At 41.3% G+C, this 21164-nt stretch overlaps 1 protein-coding gene across 2 annotated transcripts; it reads left to right on the top strand.

The window, feature by feature from the left end:
• Positions 1–7385: 7385 nt before the first annotated feature.
• Positions 7386–21035, top strand: ART4 (ADP-ribosyltransferase 4 (inactive) (Dombrock blood group)). Of its 2 annotated transcripts, none has more exons than XM_059682279.1 (3): positions 7386–7837; positions 9668–10373; positions 20714–21035. In XM_059682279.1, exons 1-3 carry the CDS (start codon positions 7667–7669, stop codon positions 20803–20805), a joined length of 969 nt encoding a protein of 322 aa, XP_059538262.1. In that variant the 5' UTR covers positions 7386–7666; the 3' UTR covers positions 20806–21035. The 2 variants fall into 2 exon arrangements, with proteins under 2 accessions (XP_059538262.1, XP_059538263.1); XM_059682280.1 differs by lacking the exon at positions 7386–7837 and adding an exon at positions 7848–7963.
• Positions 21036–21164: the final 129 nt, after the last annotated feature.

The following is a 21164-nucleotide window of genomic DNA, read 5'->3' as shown; positions in this document are numbered from 1 at the left end:
AATAACAAAAGACACCCATTTCACCTTCATGGCTCTGGTGCTACTTGAGGAACTAGGAACAACAGATGCCCCTATAGTTTTTATCACTCAGGAAATTACCCAGTTTTAGGAGTCTTGTGTCAGGAACCATGGACAAGACCAAATATATACTTATTATAAGTCACAATGTCGCAGAAACGCACACAGCAGAAGTTGCTCTGTCAAGAATGTTGAGGAGGAGTTTCACAGAGGGTGGAAGATGATGAAAGCAAAGTGCTTTCCCAACACTAAGGTTCTATGCTAAGAAAAAAAGAAAGGGAATGAGGATGACATGTTCCATATTGAAGCAATGGATGCAAAATGCCTCCTAACTGTGAATGGGCCAGCATCGCTTCTGTGATTTCCCTGCTGAAACTGCACAACCTGAATCTAATTATCAGGGAATAATAGACAAACCCCACTTATTCTATAAATTCACCGGCTCATAATTTCCACAAATGTCAAAGTCAAAAAGCAAAATAACTCCTGAGGAAATGTTCCAATTTAAAGACTAAAGAGACGTGACAACTAAATGCAAATCGTGATCCCAGAAAAGAGTGATAAAGGATATTACAGGAACAGTTGCTGACATTTGCATATGGACTGTGGATGAGACAATGCTATTGTATAAATGTTAAATTTTTGATATTGGTAATTGTATTGTGGTTGTGTAAGAACATGTCTTTGTTTTTAGAAAATAAATTCTGAAGAATAGAAGGGTAAAAGATATGAAGGGTAGCGGCACACATCCCCTCCCCTCCAAAATCCCAAATGTGCCACTTTGACATAGGGATTATTTTGAGTTGAAGGCAAACAAGACCCAGCAGACTCAGGAAGAACTCTCACTTCTCCCTTAACTGCCTAAAATAATTTAGATGGGGAGCCTGTACTAGAAGAGCTATTACCAGAAATAACATTTTTATCTGAAAGACTTCCCTGCATGGCAGGACAAACATCTAATTACCAAACATTTTCTCTTCTCTTCTTCCTGTGAATTTCTGTTCTCCCCCTTTTAAACCCCCATCTCTATCCCATTCCTTAGTTCAAGATGGTATATAAGCCTCAATTGGCTAACTGCCTTTGGGTTTCACATTTTCATGGAGCTTCTGTATATACAAAGTTAAATTTGGTTTCTTCTGTTAATCTGTCTTATATCAATTTCATTATTAAGCCAGCTGAAAAACCCAAAAGAGAAGAAAAAATTTTCCACTCTACCAGTGTTAAATTAATTAAATGGGAGGCCATTGGACTGAGATGATTCTACTGCCTATTAGCCTACAAAAGCAAAGCAAATTTAAACCTGTAAAGGCCTTAAGAAATCAAAACCTAAGGCCAACCAATCAGGCCAACCAATCACAATAAGCCAACTAGGCCATATATATATATATATATATATATATATATATATATATATATATATATAATAGATTTCAGGGAGGAAGGGAGAGGGGGAGCGAGAGATAGAAACATCAATGATGAGAGAGAATCATTGCTCTGCTGCCTTCTGCATGCCCCCCCACTGGGGATCAAGCCCACAATCTGAGCATGTGCCCTGACCAGGAATGGAAATGCGATGTCTTAGTACATAGGTTGATGCTCAACCATTCAGCCATGCCAGCCAGGCTAAGCTTTTTCTTAAATAAAGCAAATATTTAATCTACAGTCCATCAAATACAGTTGACCCTTAAACAACACGAATTTGAACTGCATGGGTCCACTTATATGCAGTTCATACATATATTTTTTCAATAAATATATTGGAAAATTTTTGGAGATTTTCTTAAAACCATGAAGCAATCGTATCAATTATGTGAGGCTACCACAAAGCAATCATATTGCTGCTTCTTCATTATCACTGCATGAATTTGATGAATATCAATTCACTGCTCAATTTGAATTGATTTTTGTTCAAATAAGCTCTTAAAATGCCTCTATTTTTTATCAAGGGGCTTGGTGTCTGCAACTAATTGTCAAGTGGCTTAGAAAAAAAGAGTGTGGGGAAAATATAAACAATCAATGAATGTGGATAGTGCTATGTGAAGTTCCTTGGATATATATATGTTCCTTGTACCGAAGCTTGCAATGTTTTTGTAAGTTTAAAATTTTACCCTAGTAAAAAGTTTTATATATATATATATATATATATATATATATATATATATATATGGCTAATATACAAAGCGTCCCCTGGGGAGTTTGATCGCTCGCTATGATGTTCGCTGACCACCAGATGGGGGTGCAGAACAAAGGAAGGCCCCAGCCAGCAGACAGAAGGCCCTGATGGGCCTTGATCACCAGCTAGGCCTAATAAATTCATAATTCTTCACCCCTTTTAACCTTGTGGGTTCCTTCAGCGACCCTAACATTACCCTTGAGACAGCATGGACGGACCTGGAGGGTATTATGCTAAGTGAAATAAGCCAGTCAGAGAAAGACAAGTATGACATGATCTCACTCATATGTGGTATCTAATGACAAATAAACTGATGAACAAAGTAGCTTCAGAGTCATAGAAGCATGGAACAGACTGATGAATCTCAGAGGAAATAGGGAGAAGGGGCAGGAAGAGATTAACCAAAGAATTTATATGCATATATGCATAACCCATGGGCACAGACAATAGTGCGGTGAAGGCCTGGGGGTGAGGGAGTGGGGGAGGATCTCAATGGGGAAAAAGGGGGATACTTCTAATACTTTCAACAATAAAGATAAGTTTTAAAACAAAAGAAAACTAGAAATTGGACCAAGGTGTCTTTCTCAAGAGCCCACATTCTATTCTCTAAACCATCTGCTTCTGAGACAGTGTAGTTCAGAGACCTATAGATATTTTATAGAGTATTTCAACACAGCCCTGTAATATTGGTGTTATCATCCTCACTTTTACATACAAAGAAAATGAGGAGAGACCAAGATGGCAGCATAGGTAAACACCGGAGATTGCTGCCTCGCACAACCACTTCAAAAATACAACTAAAAGACGGAATGGACATCACCCAGAACCACAGGAAGGCTGGCTGAGGGTAAATTCTACAACTAGAAGGAAAGAGTAAAGCATACCAAGACTCAGAAGAGGCGCAGTGTGGAAGTAAAATACAAAGATGCGGAGGTGCGTGCGGAGCGGGCTGGCGGCTGAGGGCGTGGTTGTTGTTTTCAATCGGGAGGGAGTCTCAGGCTCTGAGCTCCAGTTCCGGGCGAGTCTCTGGGGGCCCAGACTCAAACGGAAGAAGTGGGACTGTCTGGCATCGGTCGGAACTCGAGGGCAGCTTTCTCTCCGAGGTTTGCAGCGGTTGCTGGGACACTGAGAGGCAGAGCCTCTGGGGATGGGACTGAGAGCAGCCATAACTGCTCGCTCCACCCACTCGGTTGATCCCCTGGGACCTGCCCTGCCCAAGCCTTGCACAGAGGCATTTGCGGGATAGCCTCAGGCAAAGGCTAGATTAGCACCTCCCTAGAGGACAGAAGTTCTCTCACTGCTGACACAGCTGATTCTCACAGCCAGTTGGCCTGAAGGTCAAATCCCCCCTAGTATTACCTACAACAATCAAGGCTTAACTACAACAAGACTGTGCACAAAGACCACAAAGGGGTGCACCAAGAAAGCATAAAAAATGCAGAGACAAAGAAACAGGACACAAATGACAGAAATGGAGGATACAGAGTTCAAAACCACACTTTTAAGGTCTCTCAAGAACTGTCTAGAAGCTGCCGATAAACAGTAAGGCCCTCGAAAAGACTGGTGAGACTGCTGATAAATATAGTGAGATCCTCAAGAAATCTAATGAGACCCTCGATGTTGTGATAAAGAACCAACTAGAAATTAAGCATACACTGACTGAAATAAAGAATTTTATACAGACTCCCAACAGCAGACCAGAGGAGCGCAAGAATCAAGTTAAAGATTTGAAATGCGAAGAAGCAAAAAACACCCAACCAGAAAAGCAAAATGAAAAAAAGAATCCGAAAATACGAAGATAGTGTAAGGAGCCTCTGGGACAGCTTCAAGCGTACCAACATCCGAATTATAGGGGTGCCAGAAGAAGAGAGAGAGCAAGATATTGAAAACCTATTTGAAGAAATAATGACAGAAAACTTCCCCTATCTGGTGAAAGAAATAGACTTACAAGTCCAGGAAGCGCAGAGAACCCCAAACAAAAGGAATCCAAAGGGGACCACACCAAGACACATCATAATTAAAATGCCAAGAGCAAAAGACAAAGAGAGAATCTTAAAAGCAGCAAGAGAAAGAAACTCAGTTACCTACAAGGGAATACCCATACGACTGTCAGCTGATTTCTCAACAGAAACTTTGCAGACCAGAAGGGAATGGCAAGAAATATTCAAAGTGATGAATACCAAGAACCTACAACCAAGATTACTTTATCCAGCAAAGCTATCATTCAGAATTGAAGGTCAGATAAAGAGCTTCACAGATAAGGGAAAGCTAAAGGAGTTCATCACCACCAAACCAGTATTATATGAAATGCTGAAAGGTATCCTTTAAGAAGAGTAAGAAGAAGAAAAAGGTAAAGATACAAATTATGAACAATAAATACACATCTATCAACAAGTGAATCTAAGAATCAAGTGAATAAATAATCTGATGAACAGAATGAACTGGTCATTATAATAGAATCAGGGACATAGAAAGGGAATGGACTGACTATTCATGGGCGGAAAGGGGTGTGGGAGATGCGGGAAGAGACTGGACAAAAATCGTGCACCTATGGATGAGGACAGTGGGTGGGGAGTGAGGGCGGAGGGTGGGGCGGGAACTGGGAGGAGGGGAGTTATGGGGTGGGGGGGAAAGAGGAACAAATGTAATAATCTGAACAATAAAGATTTAATTTAAAAAAAGAAAATGAGACAGAGAACTAACATGATTTGTTCAAATTCACAAAAGCTAGAAAGTCATGGAGGCAAAATGTCAACAGAGTCTGTCCCCTTTACCCATCCAGATAGCATAAATAGATTATATTTTGAAGAATTGGGTATAATCAAGAAAATAATAAACCCCCAAGATAATATTAAATGATCTCATGAGAACTTTAATAAAATAGCCCTCAAGGCAAAAGATGGCTTTTTAATGGTTCTAAACATTGTCAGAAAACTTTTTTTTTTCTTTCATTTTAATTTAAAAATGTATGCACACTCACACACTAGGTCTCTGGCCTTTTCTTACCCCAGTTTATTGTTTGTGTTCTCTCTCTTCCCTCCATCCCTCTCTCTGTCTCTTCTTTCTATGTCCCCCCACCCCCACCCCCTTTCCCTTTCTTCCTTTCTCCCCTGGTATAAAAAAGTCACAAAGTTTCCTGCTGCCCCCTAGTGGTTTCATCCTGGAAATGGCAGTCACGTTAGGAAACAAAATCTTTATAGACAATAATAAAATGACACTTTAAATCCTTCAGAGTTTTTGAAGACAGTGGGCCACAGGGGTGAGAGGAAAGGGCCCGTTATCGGTGACAAGTTCTTTAACCTTGCAGGGCCTCAAAAATGCACCAGTGAATTGAAAGTTAAAACATTTCCTTTTCACAGCTGCCTGTGGGCTGAGATAACACAGTAAACAGTCGTGAAGCACAATACACTCTTAATAATAGGTAATTATTATTCACTTTTAACAACTCTATAAAGTTGAGTAAACTGAGGCTCAGCACAGCTTACTGATTTTTTTAACTTAACTCAGCCAGCAAAGTATAGAACTAGACCCATAATCCAAGTTTTTCTACTCTAATTCTAATTCTCTTCATACCTCAGTATCTCAAAGTGACAGTTGATAAGGAGAAATGTTAAGAATTTTTAAAGTCTTAAAGGGATATTTTCATACACTCTTGTGTTTTCCATTAAGTCCAAAAAATATACATTTCATTGGTCAGTGATCCATCTTTAGACTGTCTTAAAATTGCAAGAAGCACAAAAAGATTTGTGTCCAAAACATGTTCGCAAATCATTACTTATCATAGTACTAAGTTGAAATAAACTTTGGTAAAAAATAATAATTGTTTGTCTTTATTGAACAGATGTTGTTTTAAGGGTTATAAATACATCAAAGCATTTAATGAGGTAGGTAGTATTATTATCTCCACTTAGCATATGAGAAACCTGAGGAACAGATAGGTTAAGGGCCTTGCCCACTGTCAAACATTAAGGAGTAGTAGAGCCAGGAATTGAACTGAGATATTTCTCAAGAGTCCATGTTCTACTCACTAATCAATCTGCTTCTGAAACAGCATCATCCATGGACCCACCCCATATTCGATTGCATGGTAGCGCTTATGGTGGAATACTGTGCAACCAGAAAAATTAGGTTTTCAATAAGTATTAAATAATATACATTAAAATACTAAGGGAAAAAACAGTATACAAAACTGCATACCATATTATATCAGTCATAGAATGTGTGTGTGTGTGTGTGTGTGTGTGTGTGTGTGTGTGTGTGTGTATAAAACCAAATCTAAATAATATCTTTCTCCAGGCTATGGGTTATGACTAATTCTGTTTTATAGGTAGCCTGAACTTGTGTAATGGGACAGAACTACTGTGATCATCAAAACACTTAGATTAAAAAATATTTTAGGGTGGCCCTGCCAGGGTAGTTCAGTTGGTTAGAGCGTCCCAGTACGCCAAGGTTGCAGGTTCGATCCTGGTCAGGGCGCATACAAGAATCAACCCATGAATGCATAAATAAGTGGAACAACAAATCCATGTTTTTCTCTCTCTCTCCCTCTCCCTCTAAAATCAATAAATAAATTAAAGGTGCTTTAAGAAATACCAGAATTTCCAAGAACAGGATCCAGTTTCCCTTTGCAGTAAAATAATGAGTCAGGGAGTGTGAATGGAAAAGATTTGCACGAAAAACAAAGATTGGGAATAGAGGAAGGATGTTCAGGCCTAAAGGGAAATGCGTAGGAGAGACTGTTTATTGGAATACCACTGCTGGGTTAACTTAGCACTGGAGCCTGCTTTTGACTGGTGTCAGCTGTTCAGAGGCTGTCTTCTGACAGTCGTCAGGATTCACTACAGACTGAAGTAGTATGGATGGGGGGTCTGAAGACCTATGACCCCAACAAGTATAATTTCTGATTTGGAGAGGCGCGGTGGAAAAACAGCAAAGACAGCCCTCTTTGGGACAGTAACCCTAAAAGGTTCGCTGCTTTCTGACAGCCCCCTCTGGGCGGGGCCTATCAGCAGCACCAGATGGGGCCCATCTTGAGGTGACATCTTCCCAACCACCTGCACGAGCCAATCATATCACTCCCAGTGAAAGCCCGCGGCTCAGGATCATAACACTTGGCCCCAAACACTGTACGGTGTGTGCCTTCTGCCTCACTAGCAAGTTGAGGTTGAGCTGCAGAGCCTGACCTTCAACATTCCTTTCGAATTCCTCTACATACAGGTCAGACAAGGGTTGGTTTTAGGGTTGCTGTTGTGGGGTTTTTTTCCCCCCATCGGAAACTCCCAATTACTTTAGAACTCCTTGTTTAGTCAGATATTTCAGTTTTGCAACACAAAGTTGGAGCTGATCTCTTCCCTCATAAAAACTGCTAGTTGGTAGTGGTCAACAGAAGTCTTGCCATAAACATTAGCAAGGAAGGTTCTTGCTGAGACTCGCATAGAAAAGCCCAAAGGAAAAATCGGGAGAACTCGTTTCAGCATGAAGCTACAAGATGGAAGAAGTACATTTAACTCAAACAAATGCTGTCCCTTGACCAACAGATGCAGGAAGATTTTATTCCCAGTAACTACAGTTCCTGCGACAGGAATCTGGCTCCTCCGAACACAGCTTCCTCTCCTGCTGCTGTTTGCTGGCCTGCAGAGACCCACGGTGAGTTCCCAGGTCGGGCACAATTAAGGAGGTGGTCTCTGTCTGATTAATGCTCCAATAGAGCGTTCTCCTGGTGACCTCTCAATGACCTTTCGGCACTGTGGGATCTGCTTTCATTCAGACACAGTAAGTTTTGCTGGCGAAGAGTGTGGAAAACAATTATTTGAAATTGTGAAATTCTTTAGTTTATAAACCTGACATGGATGCTCGAGGTATGGCATTATTTTCTGGGTTGTCCACAAAACTTAAGTAAAACTGCTTCTGTAGGACAAATAATGCAAAATTAACCAAGTCTATGTGGCTTTTGACTGTATCCTATGGATCAACGCAAAAGTAGTATTATAATTTAAAGTTCCACCTAAGGAAAAACAACCTAATATTAAAAAATAACAGACTACATATTTGTCATCTAGTAATATAATAAAGTTTTAGAGTTTACCATAACAAGGATTTGACAAAATGTGATATTATTGATTTGTTATTGTTGTTTTGGCTTAAATAGATTCTCTAGATTTACTTGTAAAGTTGCTATACAGAGTTATTGGTTGAAATTATTTAAGCCGTCTTAAAAATTTTTTCTAATTTATAACAACCAGATGATTTAACATAAATAACAGTAAAAATACCAAATGGCATGTTATTTTTAGTTTCAGCCACAAATCTTTGATATTGACTGGATGGAATTGTATCTCTTAATATATTCCTTAATGAGTACAGTTCATTAGAAAAGCATCATTCCTTTGTCAAGCAGAAAAAATCTTGGGATTTAGATCATTGAAATATGGCTCTCCGTGATGGGCTAATGGCACTTAGTGAAGTTGTATTCAAACTATAATCTTAGTTTAATATGCACTAGGGTATCAATAAGTAATATTCAATTGGTTCCCCATTAGAAAATGTGTTTTTCCCACTCCTGATTTCCAATAGGAGTGACTTTCCTAGGCACACTCCCGACCACTGTTCACTCTTTACTCACTACACTACTGGAGGTGGGAAAATTTACTTGCTTGGTAATATAAGGAAGGAAAATTGGGTATGCTGAGCTTGACTCTGCTTTTCTTCCTCCGGGGAGCTAGCCTGATGGCAAAGGCCAAGAGCTCTGTGTTTCTCTGTGAAAGGAATCATGCCCCGGTAGGCTGCAATCCAGCACTACCTACAGCTGAGTGGGCAAGTCTGCCTCACTCTGGGGTTTATTTCTAACAAGTCCACTTGCCATCAGATCTACAGATGTGAGCCCCAACATGACATGATTCATAAATGAAAATGATATTTTAGCCTTTCAGATTTGCTCTCTTTTTTTCTCAATTTTTTTCAGAGCCTGAATAGGGGAGAGGGCTGTTATTACTGGGAATCCCCTGGAGGACCCAACTTTATTCATCACTTACGTCTTTTATTAAATACACTTCAAAGGCTTAGTATAGCTTTTAGGTATTTATAAAAAGAGATAGTTCTTAAAACACCCACGGAGAAATGTGAAGGGAGTCAGTAGATGAAATAGAAAGTAAAACTAAACTTTAAGGTTATTAATTGTTTTCTTCAACATACCCAATGTGCAAAAATAAAAAATACCATGATTTTGGTGAAACAAAGAAGATCACTTCCTCCATGGGGAGATGCGCATTTTTGAGCTCTCAGTGATATGTATCGAAACAAATTCAATCTCTAACACAGGTCACTGACACAGGAAGGACTGGAGCAGTGTAATGATTATAAGTGAAACTTCAGCAAATACTGGTTTTGAGAAGACGGTCTTATAGAGTATGGAAAATCTGCTATCAGATTCATCATCTGATTGGAAAAATTATAATCAAGATTTTTCTTTTCTTATAGGCTGCAATTAAAATCAACTTTGACTTGGCACCAGATTCCTTTGACGATCAATACCAAGGCTGCAGCCAACAGGTCATGAAGGAGCTAAGTCAAGGGGATTATGTCGCAAAAGAAGTAGAAGCCCAGACAAATTATTACAAGATCTGGAATAATGCCCATTTAACCTGGCTGAACCGACCTAAAGCTCTCCCTAAGAACATGACGATCACACATGCTGTGGCCATCTTGGTTTACACATTGAACAACCATGTTCGCTCTGAATTCACTAGAGCCATGGCCAGTGCTGCCAGGTCTCCATGGCAGTATAAACATTCATTCCATTTCAAATACCTACATTACTACCTGACCTCAGCAATCCAGCTGCTGAGGAAAGGGATTGCTGTGAAGAATGACTCTCTGTGCTACCAGGTGCATCATGAGGCCGATTTCTACTTGAAAGCCTACATAGGTGCCACCCTTCGATTTGGCCAATTCCTGCCCACCTCCCTCCTAAGAAAAGAGGCACAGCAGTCTGGGAACCAAACTCTATTTACCATACTTACCTGCCTGGGTGCACCTGTACAAGACTTCTCTCTCAGGGAGGAGGTTCTGGTCCCTCCCTATGAGTTGTTTGAAGTTGTAAATATGAGCTACCACCCAAGAGGAAATTGGTTGCAATTGAGGTCAACTGGAAATCTGAGCACATATAACTGTCAGCTGCTAAAAGGTATTATTATTGATCTAAATTGAATTCACCCTTATCAGGATCACAGGCTATGATTCTTTTAAAGGCCAAGAACAGAGAAATCGGCCTTCTATAATGGTGGAACTGACAGATTAGAGGGCGGGTGGGGGATATGTCTGATTTATTGGTTTCTCCCCTCTTCTTTCTCCTTAACTACCACTAGGAAAATATATTTCTGCAATGGCACTAAGATAGGGGGGCATTCTAGATGGGAGAGTAAACCCCTACTGGAAAAGATAGTTCATAAAATATAGCATATTTTCCTTCTCCCTCAAACTCACTTTCTTATTATGATCATTTCATAAATAAGGAGTGCTACAAGTAAAGCAGGAGGTATGACTCATTCATCCACTCTTATCTATTGTCTGCTATGTTCCAGGAACTGGCCTAGTGGGCCCCAGGCAATATAAAAGGAATAAAGCAGAACTACTCTGCTAGGAAGATTTTAAGTTCAATGAGAAATGAAAATATGAACAAATATCTACACACAAAAGTACAAAGTTACACACCCAATGTTCAAGCAATGGCTGTAGCTGCTCACTGTAGGAAGCTATCATTCTCTCTGGGGAACGTTGAGGAAGACTTCATAGTAGAGGACCACAGGGAATGGGGATTCTCGGTGAGAGAAGAAAGGAAGAGTCATTTCAAGCACAAAACAGTACATACTAAATCACAGAGATTTAAAACAGCCTAGTGACTTCAGGGAATCTCCAAAATTCTGGACGGCTGCAATGTAGAATGTGCAGGACATAGAAAAGGATTGGGAATAGAAAGAGAGTAGGAGAGTGAATGGATCGGGAGAGTTCTGAGGGTATCGCCTGCTCAATTCTTAGCAACTCCTTTCTGGTGTCATCTGTTAGTGTTCTGGGTGAGGAAAGGTTAGAGTCACCCCTAAGCATATGAAATAAATTTGTCATTATTCCCATAGAGATTTTTAGGTAAGGTCTTAACCAATTAATGTCCCCTAATAATTTCTGAAAGTCATTTAAAGTTTTAAGGCAATCTTTTCTTAGTTCCACCTTTTGTGGCCTAATACATTGGTTTTCAATTATGGTTCCCAGATATTTAAAAGGTGTTTGTTTCTGTACCTTTTCTGGAGCAATTTTTAAGCCCCATTTAGGGAGCTCCTTCTCTAATTGGAAAAATATTTCCAAAGCCTGCTCTTCCCGTGGACTTGCTAAGAGCAAGTCATCCATGTAGTGGATAATGTAACATCGGGAATATCTGTCCCTTAAAGGTTGAACAGCTTGAGCCACATGTTTTTGGCACAAGGTAGGTCTATTGGCCATTCCTTGAGGCAAAACTTTCCATTGATATCTTTTCATGGGTTCTATATTATTAATAGATGGCACTGAAAAGGCAAATCTTTTTTATCTTGAGGTGCCAAGGGAATGGTGAAAAAACAATCCTTAAGATCTACTACTATGAGAGACCAATTTAAAGGGATTTGTGAAGGCGCTGGGAGTCCAGGTTGCAAAGCTCCCATGGTATGCATAGTAGCATTAACTGCTCTGAGATCATGTATCAATCGCCATTTCCCTGCCACCTTCTTAGGTATAATAAATATAGGCGTATTCCAAGGGCTATTGGAAGGCTCTATATGACCAGCTTCTATTTTTCTATTTGTTCCTGTATCAATTCATGAATATGACCTAATTTCTCCTTGGTTAATGGCCACTGATCCACCCGTATAGGTTTGTCATCTTTCCATTGTATATGATCAGCATGGGGGCGAGGAGACTGAGCAGGGACCACTCCTAAAAAGATTGATATCCTTGTCTTCTTGGGTTTTCTACGCCTTGACCAGTCTGATATCCCATCTGAGTTATAAACTGCTGTCCTTTGCCGGTAATAATACAAGCTTGTAAACCTTCTAAGACATCCCGGCCCCATAAATTGACTGCAATTCCAGAGACAATGTAAGGCTGAAACCATCCTGTCTGTCCTTCCTCCTTAAGACTGCAGCACTACGTTGTGTGTTATCAGGAACTCCCACCCCCCTAATTGAGTGCATAGCTTCTACCACGGACCAACTTGGAGGCCAGAATTCTTTGCTGATAACGCTGACATCTGCCCCAGTGTTTACTAGGCCCTTAAACATTTTCCCTTCTATTCTCAAATTAATCATAGGACGGGTTGTGCTAATTTCCTGTATCCAATAGATGTCTGAACTTCCAAACCCTTGCGCCCCTCTCCTCCTGTTTATAGCCTCGCCTTGCTGAACATAAGGTAAAAGTAGTATCTGAGCAATTCTTTGTCCTGGAGTAATTTGCATAATATGATTACATTCTAATATAACTTTAATCTCTCCCTCATAGTCTGAATCTATGACCCCAGGCAAAACAGTGAATCCTTTCAGAGTATTTCCACTCCTCCCCAGAGGTCCCCAGATTCCTGTAGGAACAGCTTGCCAAGCCATCTCGGGGGTCAAAGTGACCGCTATAGTACTGTTAAGATCTAGGCCTGCGCTCCCTGGAGTGGCCCGGATCAGAGAGTCCACTGTGGGCTTTGCAGGGCAGATCTCCCCTTTTAATGACGGGGTTGGGGTAGCCCCGCTGGCCGTTTTCCTGCGGTCGGCCATACCTTTTGTTCTGATCTAATGGTTGCCCATTTTTATGGAATTTCGATTTACAATGGCTGGCCCAATGGTAGCCCTTCTGGCACCTAGGACACGGAGAGGTTGGATCTGTGTTGATCAGCTCAGGAGGCGGGATGTTCGCGCCTTTCCCTAGAGCGCCTCCTTGTGTCCTTCTTAGTTGCTTACATTCTTTTCTAAAATGTCCTGTTTTTCCAGTTATAACACTTTTTATTTTCACCTGCTAATGCAGCAGCGAGTAAATTTGCTTGAAAAGTGCCTGTTCCCACATTCTGACATGCTTGAATCATCTCTGTAATGGTACTATTTCTTCTCTGAGGCATCAGGCGTTTTTTACAATCAGCATTGGCATTTTCATAAGCTAATTGCTGAATTAAAATATCTCCTGCTGCCTCATGTTGAATCTGTCGTCTCACTGCTCGAGTGAGACGAGCCACAAAATCAGAAAATGGCTCTGTAGGTCCCTGCATACATTTACTAAAAGCTCCCTGAGGGTCCCCTTTTGTTGGTAAAGCCCACCAGGCTTTCCTTCCACAAAGTCTAATTTGCTCATACGCCGGTTGCACATAATGTAGCTGATTTTGTATATCCATATACTGTCCCAGTCCTGCCAGCATTTCATAAGTTATTTGAGCATTAGGCCCTCCGTTTGCGCGGGCTTGCTCTTGACATTTTTTCAAAAATTCTCCCTTCCATAGTAAATAATCTCCTCTATCCAGAGTTGCAGGAGCCAGAGAATACCAATCACAAGGAGCTAAGAATGCTTCAGAAATAATATTCATAATTTCTCCTGTAAAAGGAGCCGTTGGACCATTTTGAACAACGCTTTCACGTAAGGCCTTTATCATTTTAAAGTCAATATTTACATGCTGTCTTATTACCTGATTCGGTAGCTGTGGGTCAGGTTCCTCTATGATAGGGAAAGCAAGCCTTTCTTCTGCCGGTATTTCCCTCAATCCTTCTCTGATGGCTTTTTGCACAGGTGATTCAATTGACGGCGAATTAAGCGTATCAGAATTAGGACGTGCATGTGGAGGTGGAGAGGACCGTGAAGGCCATTCCTCTAACGTGTCTTCCCACTCCTCACTGGGAGGAGGGGAGGGAACCAGCCGAGGAGACTCCTCCTCAGCCTCTGGAAAAGGCTTTGGCAAATGCGATATTACGTTCCCCATGGAAAAAGTTTTTTGAGATGAGTTTTTTCTTGCTGCTAACCTTTTTTTCAAGTTCTGATTAACTTTTTTGGCAACCTTTTAAGATCTAATGGACCTTCTTTAAGAAAAACAAAGGTTATGTTCTATAATAACATGCAAAAACTGTAAAAGATTACCTTCTAAAACTTTAACACTTTAAACATGCAAATCAAAAGCCTATAATAAAATTTCTTAGTTTTTAAAAGTCAAATATACCTTTTGAAAGCTGAATCTACTTTTTTAAAGCCAAATCCTGCCCCGTTTGTTAGCCTGGTTAAGAAAACGTTCCCAGTTTACTTACAGACCCAGGCTTCTGTAGTTGATCCTGGGCATTGCGCGCGGTAAAATTCCCCTCACCTTTTTTTGGTGAGTTTTCCACACCTTTTCAGTGAAAACTTCCTTTTTTCGCTCCAGCGAAACCTGCACTTCCAGATTACCCTCGTTCGGCGCCAGAGGTTGAGTGAGTTTCCTTCCACGTCCTGCGTGGAGTAGGGTTCAGTATCTGAAAGAGGAACCGCACAACAAATGAGAGAAAAAGACACGAGATAATTTGGAAATGTTTGGGGAGCCAGGCAGGCAAGTCCAACTCAAGGAGAGAGACTTCCCCCCTGCTCAGGACGCTCCAACCTTTAATTTGGTCTGGGGTAGCCCTTGGGTAAGGAGGTTTGTCTTGGGTAGCCCTAGGGTAAGGAGGTTTCAATGACACACAGACTAGGACCATAGCATGACCCTTAGACAATTTACATGATTAAAGGTAGGGAGGTTGCTTCAGCTACCATTATCTAGATTAACTGGGTGGTATCTAGATTAACTGGGTGGTACACAGCCCTGACCTTTGCTAGGGCTTCAAGGTTACTAACTTTTGGGGGTCTCTGTCTATACTCAGCTAGTGAAGACAATAAATGGTTTCCTGCAGCTGCACCAGTCTGCATTCCCACCAGCAGTGTACTAGGGTTCCCTTTACTCCACATCTTTGCCAGCACTTGTCATTTGTTGATTTGTTGATGGTAGCCATTCTGGAAGGTGTGAGGTGAAACCTCATTGTCGTTTTAATTTGCATCTCTCTGGTGATTAATGATGTTGAGCAATTTTTCATATGTCTTTTGGCCATCTGTATGTCCACTTCTGGAGAAGTGTCTATTTAGGTCCTTTGCCAGTTTCTTTTTTTTTATTGAATTGGTTTCTTCCTTTGTTAAGTTGCATGAATTCTTTATATATTTTGGAAATTAAACCCTTAACAGATGTATCATTGGCAAATATGTTCTCCCATACAGTGGGTTCCCTTTGCATTTTGTTGATTTTTTTTTTTGCATGTACATGTCCATGTTATACCAACACCATTTATTGAAGAGACTGTCTTGACTCCATTGTATGTTCTTGCCTCCTTTGTCAAATATTAATTGAGCATAATGGCTTGGGTCAATTTCTGGGGTCTCTGTTCTGTTCCATTGATCTATGTGTCTGTTCTTGTGCCAGTACCATGCAGTTTTGATTACAGTGGCTTTGTAGTATAACTTGATATCTGGTATTGTGATTTCTTCAACTTTGTTCCCCTTTCTCAAGATTGTCATGAATATTCAAGGTCTTTTTTTGTTCCATATAAATTTTTGGAGTATTTGTTCTAGATCTGTGAAATATGCTGTTGGTATTTTAATGGAGATTGCATTGAATCTATAGATTACCTTGGGTAGTGTGAACATATTAATGATGCTAATTCCACCATCCATGAACATGGTATATTCTTCCACTTGTTTATATCTCTCACCGAAAACCCCCATTCCTACTTCAAGTTCCCTATAGTCCTCTATTAGGAAGTCTTCCTCGCTTTCCCCAGAGTGAATGAATAGCTTTCTGCAGTGAGCAGCTACAACCATTATTTAAACATCGGGTATGTTACTTTGTACGTTTGTGTGCAGAGAAGGCTGCTCCATCCTCAGTTCCACCTCACCTAAGCCTCATCTGCCATTGTGCTCATTAGCATAATCACTATAGTTGAAGACAAAAAAACTGTATACACTTGGAATGGACACAACAAATATCCACCTAGCTCTACTAAAAAAAGGTGGGGGGGAGGGTTTTGATTAGCTTCAGAATACTTTCAGCTATAAACTGCAGTGTGTTTTTCTCAATGAGTAAGCTATATCTGAGAATTTTCTTAAAGTCATTTCTGTCAATTGATAAATAATACTCTATTTACCCCAACATCCTAGAGCAGTATTGGATTGATCCATACATGAACAATGGGAGGAGGGAAGTGATGTGTTTTCCGGTCTGGGAGTCTTTCGCTGGGATGGACTGAGATCAATGTGCTGTAGGAGAAGAAAAATAATTTTCCCTCTACCCTTCTAGGTTCTTGGCTGAGACCCACCCCCTCCCACCATAATGAAAAGACAGATTAATAAGAAAAATAATAATTTTATACATACAGGAGCTCCATAAAAATATAAGACTCCAAGGTAGTTAGGCAATTGAAGTTTATAATGTTCTTGAGCTAAGGAAAAGAATGGGGGTCTGAGCTTCAAAGAGGAGGAAGACAATTCATAGGAAGATGAGAAGAGTAAATATTTGGTAAGCCAGTGTTTTCCCTGCCATTCAGATAAATCTGATATAAAAGGTTATCTCTGGTAGTAGCTCTCTTCCTCTGCAGGACCCTCTAAATTCTTTTAGGCAGTTAAGGGGGAGGCAATCTGCTGGCCTTGATTGCCTTCAGCTCAAAATAATCATTATGCCAAAGAGGCTTATTTTGGGGTGACATGTTTTGCTTCCTGATTTTCTAGGTAATTGCTATTGCCCACTTAAGTTTTCCCAGTCACCTGGACTGTGTGTTTCACCTCAGCTTAGAGAACTCACCAATGGTGTTCTGGAGTACTTACATCCAATTCCTCATGAAACTGGAATCATCTCAGGAGACTGTTTCTTGTCCTTTTTTTTTTTTTTTTTTTTTTTACTAGCGAGCCATAAGCTATTCAATGTCCCAAAAAGTCCCTATGAGCCAGTAACTTATGCTTCCTCTCCAGTTCCCTCTTAACTTGGAAGATATGATATTTGAAAGCCAACATGAACACATTTAAAACTAGCCAGCCAGGACACTGTAATTCTCCCAATAAAGAGACAATAGATTAAACATTTTCCAGCCCTTCAATGTATTTCAAAATTTGTTCTGTTAACTTGCAACTGCAGTTCTCAAGTTCAAAGAGTTCCCATGAATCTGTTGCTTTCAGAGAGTTGAGGGGTCAAATTAGTAGCATAATATAATTAGGGAGTGAATTTGCAAAAGAAAAATTGTTTAAGACATTCTAAACTAATAGCTTTCCCTTCTAATTCTTCTCTCCTCACATGGCCTATACTGGTTACTATAGAAACAGATGTTTTCAGGCCCATGGAAAGACTCAAAGTATTTGGCAAGCTAGTGTATGTTAACTATTTGCCCTTAAATGTTGCTTCTTCAGCAAAATAATCTGTGCCAAAAATCTGTAGACACACAAATACATACTCTGTTCTGTATCACTGAATTCACAAAGGAGAGGGATTTATCTGTTAAAATGTTTAACATAATCAAAATTCTTAAGCATGTTTCTAGAAAAAAATATAGTCAATTGTAGTTGCTAGTAGTGAAAACATGGGCAAATGGCTTAGTCTGTGCCTGTTTCTTACAGGTAAAATAGAAATGATTTTTTAAATAAAACCCACCTTATTTGATTCTGAGGAGTAAATACACTCAGAATAGTATCTAAGTACTCAAAATGTTTTCACTACTATTACCATTATCATTATTATTATTTATTTTATTTTATTAACTTCCTGTTTCCTGCTTTCTTTTACTCTGGGTTTTCATTTTCTCAAATTAGTTTTACCTATTTTGGCATCACATTCACCTTGAAGTAGAATGTCTATCTCAGACAATTGGATGAAAGAATGAGCATGTAATTGAATGAATCTAAGAGAGCATATGGCGTGGAAAAAAATAGACTTCTGGCCCTAAATGGTTTGGCTCAGTGGATAGAGTGTTGGTCTATGGACTGAAGGGTCTCAAGTTCAATTTTGGCCAAGGGTACATGCCCAGGTTGTGGGCTCAGTCCCCAGTAGGGGGAATGCAGGAGGCGGCCAATCAATGATTCTCATCATTGATGTTTGGATCTCTCTCCCTCTCTCTTCCTCTCTGAAATCAATAAAAATATTTTTTTAAAAAAGAAAATAGACTTCTGAGCCAGTAAAACTGGGCATATGTTAGTAGATATGTAAATGACAAAGTCTGAGCCTGTCCCTTCATTTATAAAATGGAGGCATTGCTTGCCTAGAGGAAATGTTGATAGCAACAAACACAACTGAAAAACTCCAGGAAAGTATTGTGGATATGGAAGTGGGATAGTAGTTCAATGGAGCAAATATTTACAGTAAGAATAGAAACAAAGGGTTATTGGTGGGGCTCCCCATTTGTCCCCATCTGTTACCAGTGGAAGTAGAGTTCTTGCGATGTCACAAGAAAAGGTATTTCCTGAGACTGGCATGGGAGGATGAATGGATCTTTATTTCCACAAAATTAAACCCCTGGGTTTCCAATATCCCTCTACCCCACCTTGGAAAAAGTTCAGTCTTGTCTTCAGCAGGTCGAGAATTAAGGGCACTGCCCAGAGTCTCCTCTCCATATTAAAACACAGTTCAGTCTAGCAACTGGCTAGCTTAGCTTGTGCTCCCAGCTGCAGTCCACCACATTTGGGGTCTTCACATTTCTGTGTCACAGTTGTACTCAACAAAATATGAGGATAATGCAAATAACTACCTCAAAGGATTGTTGTGAGGATTGAGTTTATTTATAGCAAGTGCTTAAAACAGATTCTAACACAGAATAAATTACTTAATCAATGTTAGCTTTCATAATGGTGATGAAGATGATAATTAAGATGGGGGTGATGGGGATGCTGATCTACACTAATAAAAGAGAAACATGGTAATTGGCGTACGACCGCTACCCTTTTCATTGGCTAATCAGCGAGATATGCAAATTAACTGTCAGCCAAGTTGGTGGCCGGCAGCCAGGCAGCTTGAAACTAACATGAGGCTTGGTTGCCTCAGTGACGGAGGAAACCAACGTTCCCCGCCTGCGGCTGCAGGCCTCGGAGCCTGCAGTTTCAAACATTGTAACAAATACCACCGGACTTCAGCCAGCAGATTCGCAACATTGTATGCAAAGGCCAGAAACCTACTTTCAGCAGCAAGAGCTGGAGCCAAGCCTCAAGCTAAAGCTGGCCCAGAATAAAAAAAAAAAAAAAAAGGAAAAAAGGAGCGTTTGGGAGTTCAGTCACCCCCAGCCTGAAAACAGCCCTCAGCCCCTCACCCAGACTGGCCAGGCACCCCAAGTGGGGACCCCCACCATGAAGGGTGTGTGACCAGCTGCAAACAGCCATCATCCCCTCACCCAAGCTGGCCAGGCATCCCAGTGGGGACCCCCACCCTGATCCAAGACACCCTTCAGGGCAAACGAGCTGGCACCCACCCGTACACCAGGCCTCTACCCTATATAGTAAAAGGGTAATATGCCTCCCAGCACCGGGATCAGCGTGACAGGGGGCAGCGCTCAAACACCCTGATCAGCCCTGCTCTGTGGGTGACAGGGTGCGGCGCCCCAACCCCCCTCATCCCCCGGGGCCCTGCTCTGTGTGTGACGGGGTAGAGCCATAACCTCCCCATCGGCCCTGCCCTGAGTGTGAGAGTGGCGGCGCCCCAACCCCCTGATCGGCCCTGCTCTGTGGATGATAGAGGGTGGTGCCCCACCCCCCCGCCCCCCCACGGGCCCTGCTCTGTGTGTGATGGGGTAGAGCCATAACCTCCCCATCAGCCCTGCCCTGAGTGTGAAAGTGGCGGTGCCCCAATCCCCTGATTGGCCCTGCTCTGTGGGTGATAGAGGGCGGCGCCCCAACCCACTGATCCGCCCTGCTCTGTGTGTGACAGGGTACGGAGCCCCAACCCCCCTGATGGGCCCTGCTCTGTGCGTGACAGGGGGTGGCGCTGCAACCTCCCCATCGACCCTGCCTTGAGTGTGACAGGGGGCGGCGCCCCAACTCCCCAATCAGCCCTGCTCTGAGCCCGACCAGGGGCTGCACCTAGGGATTGGGCCTGCCCTCTGCCACCCGGGAGCAGGCCTAAGCCAGCAGGTCGTTATCTCCCGAGGGGTCCCAGACTGCTAGAGGGCACAGGCCGGGCTGAGGGACCCCCTCTTCCCCCCGAGTGCACAAATTTTTGTGCACCAGGCCTCTAGTAATAATAATAAAGATAGAAAACCAGGAGATCTCTACCACCAACCAGCTTGGTAACTTGAAATAAATGTCTTAATAAATGGTGCCTCTTTCATCATCTGCAAAATATGTAAGCTGAGTTCTGTTAATTATAAATATCTGAGAATACCTTTTTTAAAGTAGCTAACTTTGAATACTTTTATTATAAATTTTCTAAGTTAAAAAATTGAATCAAAGAAGAAATTAGGTAATTTTTTTCAATCTCTGCTACCTAAAATATCTCTCTTTTGTTTGTTTTTACAGCTTCCAGCAAAAAGTGCATCCCTGCTCCTGTAGTTATTGCTGCTCTCTCCTTTTTGACCATTGTCACCATCTCTTTAAAAAGTGGAGTATAGCCCTAACCAGTTTGGCTCAGTGGATAGAGCGTCAGCCTGCAGACTCAAGGGTCCCAGGTTCAATTCCGGTCAAGGGCATGTACCTTGGTTGCAGGCACATACCTAGTAGGGAGTGTGCAGGAGGCAGCTAATCGATGTTTCTCTCTCATTGATGTTTCTAACGCTCTACTTCTCTCCCTTCCTCTCTGTAAAAATCAATAAAATATGTTTTTTAAAAAGTGGAGTATAAAGGAACTTTGTCATTTTGCTTTTCTTGAACCCTTTGGCTTTATTCCAGTCAAGGTACCCTGTATATCCTTGCAGAATAACTCTGTGTCCCCCACCCCCATCAGCTAATGCAGAGCTGACTCAGCCCACTG

This window comes from Myotis daubentonii, chromosome 2 (assembly GCF_963259705.1).
Source record: "Myotis daubentonii chromosome 2, mMyoDau2.1, whole genome shotgun sequence".
NCBI lineage: Eukaryota > Metazoa > Chordata > Mammalia > Chiroptera > Vespertilionidae > Myotis > Myotis daubentonii.
This window is presented reverse-complemented; position numbering and strand designations above follow the sequence as displayed.